Below are 9,165 nucleotides of genomic sequence, written 5' to 3' on the forward strand. Positions count from 1 at the left end.
GGAGTGTGTGAAGACATTGTATTCTTGGGGATTGCAGATGTTCTGAGGGGCTAGAACCTTCTGTTCAGTTGGCAGGGCACCTGAAACCTGGGGAGGCTCTGGGAAATACCAGGAACTAGATGTGTATTAAAATAATTTTTATTGGGATTTTTAAATTTAATAACTATTAATAGAGTAACTAAAAGTAATTGAATACTTATTCTGGACCAGACACTGTGCTAGCTACTTTATAGGAACTGTCACTTTTAATATTTCCAACAACATTATTAGCAAGATACTGTTGTCCCCATTTTACAAATGGGAAAATGAGGCTTACAGAGATTTACTTGCTGAAGTCAGATACCTGTTATATGGGCGAGACCAGGATTCAAACTCAGGTTTGTCTAACTCCAGAGTCCCTATCAGTTATTAACCTGCACTGCTCTGACTGCCATGCAAAGGGAGGTGAACTTTATTCTGAAGGGAATAGAGAGGGAGGCAGAAAATTTTTAAGAATGAAAGTGACAGTCTCAAAAAAAATGCATTTTAAAAAAGACAGCTCTCACACAGAGTGGATGCTTAGTAGCAAAGCAGAGTCAAGTCTGAACATTTAATCCTCTAGAACAGAGCTGGTGAGGGTGTCAGTTAAGACAGGGACCATAGATGGATGAAGAGAGGGTAATAGACTTGAAAGTCAGATAGAGGACTTGATAATACTTGCTGACCCATGAAATTTGGACAAATGAGAAAAAAAAAGGAACTGCTGACCTGAACAGATGGGGGAGAGGGAGTGAAGGTGCCTTTCAGTAAGATGGGGAATATAGGAGGGAAAAAATAGCTTTGGGAAGCAAGATGATGCAGTTTTGGAAAGAAGCTGAGTTTGAAGTGCCTATTATCCATCCAGAAGGACCTGGCCATCAGGCAGTTAGAAATATTGGTGTAGAGCTCAGGACAGGGTTCTCAGAAGATACCAGTTTGGGAGCACTTGGCAGAGAGCAGAGATATGGAAAGCAGGGAAGCTGTGATCTCACTTTAGTTTCAAGGAGAGAAGAAAAAAAAAAACAGCCAAGGTCAGCATGGGTGAAACAACCAGAAATATTGATGCGGCCTGGAAGAGAAAGAGAACATGAGAAGGCTGAGATGAGGACCTGGAGAAGGAGAAGGATGATCAGGAGAGGGTATGAACCCGAAGGCCAAGTGCTCTTCCAAGGAAGCAAAGGTAGAATCAACAGGGCATGTAGTTTCTCTCTGCACACACCCGTGCACCTGTCCCCCACTACCCTCACTAAGGCAGACTTAAACCTGAACAAATACTGTTTTCTATTCCTAAAAATCCCAGGTTTGGGGCAGACTTGCCCTGAAACCAATCTAACGACATAGAACCTAATCACTAAAGGAAAAGCATTTATTTACCTTGCCCTTAATTTTCCTTTAACTCTCAATCTGAGAGTAGAGAATGATTTAAGTACAGAAATGATTAAATGTTAAGACTTACATTTTAAATTGTTCTCTTGCATTGATGAACTTCTTTTATGCTGGTCTCCCAAACAAATAGATTTGAAAGCTTGCTGTGAGGGTAGGCCTCTACAGTGACAGGAACACAAAATTTTATGCTATTCCTGACTGGATATCAAAAATGCCACTAAACTTCCCTTGAGATTCATACAGAAAGACTTCCTGGATGTTAAGGGTGCCCAGACTGGTAAAATAAAGCAATGTGATCTCAGAGGCAGGCAGAGTATGTGGAGCAGTGACACCTGACACGAAATTGCAGTTTCCAGGGTCTGCTCGGCTGCTCCTGAACCTGAGATGCTAGACAAGCCACTCACCAGAGAACCTCAAGCTGTACCTCAGAGCGCCCTATGTCTGTATGTCCCTGAAAGTTTTACCATGAGGATGGATGAGATGACGGGTGCAAAGTTGGTGCCCCAAACACCCCTTGAATTCACTACTTCTTAACTCAGAGTACAGACCCAGGCCCTGGATCCACCCTGCATTGGGGGCCTAAGCAGGTAATAAGGGTCTAGGCAGAGACCCAGAGGCATGCTCTGGAAATTGCTGTGACCCTGGAACACTGCAACCTGTAGCAGGAGGGGCCGCAGTCCCTACACTGCTCCCTCCTTTTCTGACACATCTCAAAAGACATAACTAAAGCTTAAAAAACAAACAAACAAAAATAAATATCCTTCCTCTTCCCTCTCCTTTCTGTGAATTCTCACTGATCTCTATAATGAATGCTTTTAACCTGGCACTGTGCTGAGACAAAGCAGAAAACATAAGTCTTGGCCTTTTCCAAGTTCAAATAAGTGACTGAGAAGGTTAAGAAGAGGTGTCACCTAAGACCTGTACAGCCTTTGTATCTGAGCTCTGTGGAGATGGGCTCTACAAGACCTTGCCCCACGCCACTGCCCACTAGAGGCCTTGCACTTCCACCTCCCAAATGGTACAAGAATCATTTCTAAGGCCTCCATTCTCACTGTTTCCTAACAGTGGGTAACTTCCTCTCCCCAAAGAAGGACCATGTTCTGCCTGTTTGATCTCTTCCAAACTTGAACTCAGAGCCCCACTTCTGTTCTTTCGCTGAGTAATCCAAAACCTGAGGGCCGACTTCCCACATGGCTGAATAAAATATGTAGAGACACTACCAAATCTGGGCAGAGAATCCAAACACAGGTTGAAGCTTTTAGAGATTACTTCGCGGAGTAGAGTGAGTCTCACTGTAAACTCGGCAGGAAAGAAGCAATATGTTTAACGCCCAGCTCACCAAAGTGGCCTTAGGATCTGTACAAACACCCTTCCATCCAACCCCCGGGTTTTGATTAGAAGCAGAGGGTGGGAGTGAGGCCCCAAATTACCGACACTTGAACCGCAGAAATACCACACTTTCCCCGGCAGAAAGGGGGCGGGAACGACCGACGTGGCGATTTCCCTCCGGAGCCGGAGAGCCACGCGGGGCGGGGCCCTTTCCGGCGCGAGTGAGGAGGTCAGACCTGCGCGCGGCTCTCAGCTGCCTGAAGGCCAGCGCCCGCGCGCTCAAGCCCGCGAATCCTGAGCGTCCCCTAGTGACTCCGCCTGGTCTAACCTACCCCCCCCACTCCCCACCCCCCAACTCCCGGAACAGATTACAGTTCTGGGCCAAGGTCGAGTACGAAGACGCCCTAGAAGAGCCCGACCCTACGGGAGGACCCGTGGCTGCCTCCAAGAAGCGAAACTGGGCGCCCCGTCCGCGCCCAAGAACGCAGCGGCAACCTCGCCAGTCCAGAGAAGCCGACTGACCAAACTCAAAGATCCTGACACCCCGGAAGGCGGCCAGTAAGCAGGGGACCAGGCCGGATACCTGGCCTTTCTTTAGCCTATCTGTTGGAGCCCAACGCTCTGCCCGCTCTAACGGCCTCTCCTCCCGGGGCATGCGAGGGTCCGCCGGGAGAGCACGGACAAGTGGCACAGCTTCTTCCAAGTGCAGTTGTGGGTGGCTCTGAAAAGAGCCTTTGGATATGATGGAACCTCGAGCCGAGCGCACACCTCTTAAGCCCGCTCCCCGCGGATGCGGCGGGCCAGCTGGATGTCTTTGGGCATGATGGTCACGCGCTTGGCGTGGATAGCGCACAGGTTCGTGTCTTCAAACAGCCCCACCAGATAGGCCTCGCTCGCCTCCTGCAGCGCCATCACGGCCGAGCTCTGGAAGCGCAGGTCGGTCTTAAAGTCCTGCGCGATCTCGCGCACCAGCCGCTGGAAGGGCAGCTTGCGGATCAGCAGCTCGGTCGACTTCTGGTAGCGCCGGATCTCCCGCAGGGCCACGGTGCCCGGCCGGTAGCGGTGCGGCTTCTTGACGCCGCCGGTGGCCGGCGCGCTCTTGCGGGCCGCCTTGGTGGCCAGCTGCTTTCGCGGGGCCTTGCCACCGGTCGACTTGCGGGCAGTCTGCTTTGTACGGGCCATAGCGAGCCGACACACGAGCTCACCGGCGCAGCGATGCGCAAGGAGAGGAACCGGGATCCGGCCCGCCGCAGCGGTCTTTATAGGCACAGTCTTTTTCCCGATTGGGCGGGACAATAATTGAAAGTCCCGCGCTGGCTGTCCATTGGCTGTGACGTCATCGGCCCTAGCGCCACTGATTGGCTTGGGCAGAATCCCCCCTACCCCCGCCCACCCGCCTCCCTTTCTACTTTCCGGTTTGCCAACGGTTTTCCCTGCCTTGCTTTTCCTTTCTTTCAGGGTGAGAGTCAGTTTTGAGCGTAACTGTGTCAGAATGTTCCTCCTCAACCCTTCGCTCCCTTGGAACGCGCTACCCGCGAAACCCTCTTTCTACGCTTTCTAGCTCCCGAATTGAACCTCAACCTTCTGTTTGGCCCCGCCGCCCCCGGAACGCCTTGTTGCCTTCTCAGAGCCCCCTAGCTTAGTTGGCATGACGGATCGTTGTGGGGTTTTTTGTTTTGTTTTGTTTCCGCCTTTCGGTGCTCTTCGGATCGGAAAGTTATCTGCGCACCCCTCCGGGCGCAAGATTCCGCCTCCGAAAGCCTAAGTGGGTACCTGTATCTCCGCTGCGAAGGCGCCTTTTTTTCCCCCTTTGAGACAGTCGACTCACTTAAGCCAAACCCCAGGTCCGCCACACTCCCGAAAACTGTCCGCTCCCCTAACCGACTGGGGTGAACGGGGCGTGTACGTGTGTGAGAGAGAGGGAACGTCCCCTTGGTACTAGACCTCAAGTGTTGGGCAAAGGCCTGGGGGACAACTATACTATAGAGTTGCTCACTAGGCATCCGACTCCGAGTTAAGGCATCGCGGGTCGCCTGACGGAGTACCTAGAACTGAGTCGACCCTGGCGCCCAAGAGGCTTGCTCCCTTCACCTGAGTTAATTACCCTCCCGGATTTACAACCCGTCGCCACCCACCCACGCATAACACCGGTAAGGTACTCAAAGATTCCAGAAGGTGGGTGAATGGCACTCCCTCCCCCTCTGTACCCCTGGGCCGCACGTCTACTACTGAGAAAGCTGAAATTGAGCAAACTAGGTGTTGGAACAACCCTTTTTATTTGAAAAAGTGGGTGGCTCTGAAAAGAGCCTTTGATTTCACAGGTGCCCCTTCGAGTAGGGGGCTTGAGAAGGCTTCCGGAGACCGGCCTCACTTGCCCTTCGCCTTGTGGTGACTCTCCGTCTTCTTGGGGAGCAACACGGCCTGGATGTTCGGCAAAACGCCGCCCTGGGCGATGGTGACTTTGCCCAACAGCTTGTTCAGTTCCTCGTCATTACGAATGGCCAGCTGCAGGTGACGAGGAATGATGCGCGTCTTCTTGTTGTCTCGGGCCGCGTTGCCCGCCAGCTCCAGGATTTCAGCGGTCAGGTACTCGAGGACTGCCGCCATGTACACGGGCGCGCCGGCCCCCACCCGCTCGGCATAGTTGCCTTTACGCAGCAGGCGGTGCACTCGCCCCACTGGGAACTGCAGACCTGCGCGGGACGACCGCGACTTAGCTTTGGCACGGGTCTTACCTCCTTGTTTGCCACGACCAGACATGACAGCCACTGGCAATACAAACCGCTCTCGCTTGACGGCTAATAAATTCGCTCTCAACAGCGCCGCTTCACCCCTTTATAGGCAGAACGGCGATTGTCTACGGAACAATTTGATTGGCTAAAACACCTCTTTGTCCTGATGGCCAATAGGATAGCTCAACCAGAATCCTCTCATTTACATAACCTCGTCCCCCTCGCAAGAGAGCCACTGAAAACTCGCGAATCGCAACGCGGCGTAATCCGAACCTTAATTTGCGTACAGCCTCTATAAGTACCGAGTCGCTTCCGGTAGCCTCGGTGCCGCTGCTGTGTTTGCGTTCGTGGTGGTCTTTGCAGCTCGTGCTTCCCGTTATGCCTGAGCCGGCAAAATCCGCCCCGGCGTCCAAGAAGGGCTCGAAGAAAGCTGTCACCAAAGCCCAGAAGAAGGACGGCAGGAAGCGCAAGCGCAGCCGCAAGGAGAGCTATTCTATCTACGTGTACAAGGTACTGAAGCAAGTGCACCCGGACACCGGCATCTCGTCCAAGGCCATGGGCATCATGAACTCGTTCGTCAACGACATCTTCGAGCGCATCGCGGGCGAAGCGTCGCGCCTGGCGCATTACAACAAGCGCTCGACCATCACCTCCCGCGAGATCCAGACGGCCGTGCGCCTGCTGCTGCCCGGCGAGCTCGCCAAGCACGCCGTGTCCGAGGGCACCAAGGCGGTCACCAAGTACACCAGCTCCAAGTGAGTCCCTGCCGGGATGCGGCGCTCGCACGAGTCGCCGAGCCGCTTGACTTTCCAAAGGCTCTTTTCAGAGCCACCCACCTTCTCAGTGGAAGAAGCTGTTATCCAATTTATTTTCATTTTCTGTTATGGTTCTTTTCCGTACCACTTACTCCTTTCGTGGTGTAAATTTGCCATTTTCCTTAGGATGAAGGGCAACACCCAAGGTAGGACCAGATTTTGTCTATCGATCAAGAACTAGCTAGAGTAATTGTTCATTCTCATGCAAGTAACTTGCCTTTTCCAGTGAAACGGTTAGCGATGGGTGATGATCAGTGTAAATCTATCTACTCAGGAGGATGGGGTAAAAAGTTAAGCAGTGGTTGCTCTGCAGCAATTAGATTGGGTCAATACTTTGTAAATGCATTTTTCTTGAGCTCAGAAAACCAAATTAATGTTACTATTAAAAAAAAAAGCAATACTTTGAGACCACGCCCCAGCACGTATAGAAAATCTATACGTCGACTAAAAAAAAGAAAACAATCTGCGTTAAGAATCAAGTTTTATTCGGTGACTTGCTGAGGACTAAGCCCAAGAGACAGCCTTTCAGATACCTCTGAGGATCTGTTCCAAGGCGGTATGGGAGGAACCAGAATATATACCAGTTTTGCAAAAACAAACCAGGTAGTTGAACGTCAAAAGAATTCTAATTAATGAAAAAAAAACTAAAGTTAATGAATTTAGCACTTCTCTATGGGAAGGTGAAAGAGTGGACTGATTGAATCATTCATTCGATATGCACCTTAACTGTCTAGGCCCAGTATCCTGTTTTTCTCCATCCTGAATCCCCTCAGGGTGCACAGTTGGGGTAGCTGCAGCGGCTGATGGCTTGATGGCCACAACATCCTTTGATTACTGATATGGCAGGTGACATTTTTCATCCACATTTCATCTAGACAAATTTTAGTCTAGACGTACGTCGTGTCTCACTTTGCTATTCCTTCTGGTTAATATTTGAACAGAGGCCTGAATGAAGAAAGTGAGCCATAGGATATCTTGGAGAAGAGTATTCTAAAAACAAAAAACAGCAAGTGCAAAGGTCCTGAGGCAGGCACAAGTTTGAGGAGTTCAAGGAATAAGCAAGGCCACTGTGGCTAAAGCACAGTGAGCAAAGGAAAGATCTGCAGGGAGATGTGATCAGAAAGGTAGTTGAGAGTCATTATGTATGCCATTGAAGGGCCTCTAGGCCATTGCAAAGATTTTGTCTTTAATTCTAAGTAGGTTAGAGAGCCTTTGGAGAGTTTGATCAGAGTAATGACATTATTCGACTTACGCTAAAGCTCACCCAGGATGCTATGTTGAAAAATAGACTATAGATGAACAAGAGTAGAGGCAGGGTGAATATCAAAAGGGCTACAGTAATAGCTCAGGAGAGAGATGGGTGGTAGCCATGGAGATGATGAAAAGTAGTCAAGATATATTTTAAATGAAACATGAATTGTATATAGATTATGACAGAAAGAGAGAAATCAAGGATTAATTGCAGGTTCTTGGACTGAGCACTTGGAAAGAGCTGCAATTTACTGATACGAGAGGCAAGTAGGTTTGGAGGGGGAAAGCCTAGAGTAATGTCTTGGACAAAATTTTGAGACTACTGGTAGCTATCCAGGTGGAAATATCAAATAGGAAATACCAAATTCCCAGGTTGGGAATACGAAATATGAGAACTGGAGTTCAAGGAAGAGAAAGGACAAAGGGGTAGATTCTAAAACCCCGATTCTTGCTCGTTTGTAGGTGATCTATCGTTTTTTTTTCTGGATGCTTTTAGAATCGCTATAACATGTCTAGATATGGTTTTTTCGATATCTAGCTTTGGTCTCAGTGTTTCACTAAAATCCCCTATCCAACATCAGTTTCAACCTCCAACCTTAGAAGGCAGAATAATGAAACATCTAAATCAATGTTAATTGGGCATCCCTTGGCTATTGCAACCACATAAATCACTGTTACCTCTAATAAGTGTAGCAAAATATGAACAAAGGATATCATTAAGAGTTCTAGTTAATATATAGATGATCACTCTCAAACATACATAAGACTTAAATATAATGGAGTAAAAAAATCTTATATGTTCATATGTTGAAATTCTATCAGTTAACATTATACTGTAAAAATAAAATGGAATAATTAACGTCTATGAAAGTTTTCTGTAGTAGCTTTTTAAGTCTGATTACAAGTTTTTTAAATTTTCTCAATTTTTTGTTTTGTAAAATTTAAACCTATAGAAAAGTTGAAAGAAACTGTACAATGACCAGCATTATCTTCATCTAGTTTCACCAATTGTTACTATTTGCTGCATTTGCATTTTCTGAACGATTTGAAAATCAGTTGTAAACATCTTGACATTTTTCCTTACTTAACATTTTTTAAAATTTTAATATAATTTTTGAAGTTTATTTTCCACTTACAGTTATACAAAGTATTGGCTATATTCACCGTGTTGTACAATACATCATTGAGCCTATCTTACACCCAGTAGTTTGTACTTCCCACTCCCCCACCCCTAAATTGCCCCTCTCCACTGGTAACCACTAGTTTGTTCTCTGTATCTGTGAGTCTGCTTCTTTTATATTTACTAGTTTGTTGTAATTTTTAGATTCCACATATAAGTGATATTATACACTATCTTTCTCTGATTTATTTCACTTAGCATAATGTCCTCCAAGTCCATCCATGTTCTTGCAAATGGCAAAATTTCATTCTTTTCCCTAAATACTTTACGTCTCTCTTAAAAATAAGGACAGTCTCCTATATAACTACAGTACCATTATTACGCCAAAAATTTAATATTGATTCAGTAATATTAACCAATATGCAATCCATATTCAAATTTCTCCAGTTGTCAAAAAAATATCCTTTAAAGCAGCGGTCCCCGACCTTTTTGGCACCAGGGACCGGTTTTGTGG

General features: G+C 47.6%; 3 protein-coding genes across 3 annotated transcripts; 1 reads left to right on the forward strand and 2 right to left on the reverse strand.

Moving 5' to 3' along the window:
* Positions 1-2,976: 2,976 nt before the first annotated feature.
* Positions 2,977-4,725, reverse strand: LOC309800996 (histone H3.2). The gene has a single exon (XM_082615360.1). It carries the CDS (start codon positions 3,913-3,915, stop codon positions 3,505-3,507), a length of 411 nt encoding a protein of 136 aa, XP_082471486.1. The 5' UTR covers positions 3,916-4,725; the 3' UTR covers positions 2,977-3,504.
* A 267-nt stretch (positions 4,726-4,992) lies between these two features.
* LOC309800997 (histone H2A type 2-A) lies at positions 4,993-5,590 on the reverse strand. The gene has a single exon (XM_082615361.1). The coding sequence runs from the start codon at positions 5,491-5,493 to the stop codon at positions 5,101-5,103; it is 393 nt and encodes a 130-aa protein (XP_082471487.1). The 5' UTR covers positions 5,494-5,590; the 3' UTR covers positions 4,993-5,100.
* A 253-nt stretch (positions 5,591-5,843) lies between these two features.
* Positions 5,844-8,401, forward strand: LOC309800998 (histone H2B type 2-E-like; the record flags this gene model as incomplete). The annotated part of the gene is made up of 1 exon (XM_082615362.1): positions 5,844-8,401. One exon carries the CDS (start codon positions 5,844-5,846, stop codon positions 6,222-6,224), a length of 381 nt encoding a protein of 126 aa, XP_082471488.1. The 3' UTR covers positions 6,225-8,401.
* Between the last annotated feature and the right edge of the window lie 764 nt (positions 8,402-9,165).

The sequence above is a fragment of the Mesoplodon mirus genome (assembly GCF_964341445.2).
Source record: "Mesoplodon mirus genome assembly, chromosome: 3".
Lineage (NCBI taxonomy): Eukaryota > Metazoa > Chordata > Mammalia > Artiodactyla > Ziphiidae > Mesoplodon > Mesoplodon mirus.

What these genes read in the sequence shown, in the direction of transcription:
- LOC309800996 (XM_082615360.1), bottom strand. Translation starts at nt 3,915, where the DNA reads ATGGCCCGTACAAAGCAGACTGCCCGCAAGTCGACCGGTGGCAAGGCC.
- LOC309800997 (XM_082615361.1), bottom strand. Translation starts at nt 5,493, where the DNA reads ATGTCTGGTCGTGGCAAACAAGGAGGTAAGACCCGTGCCAAAGCTAAG.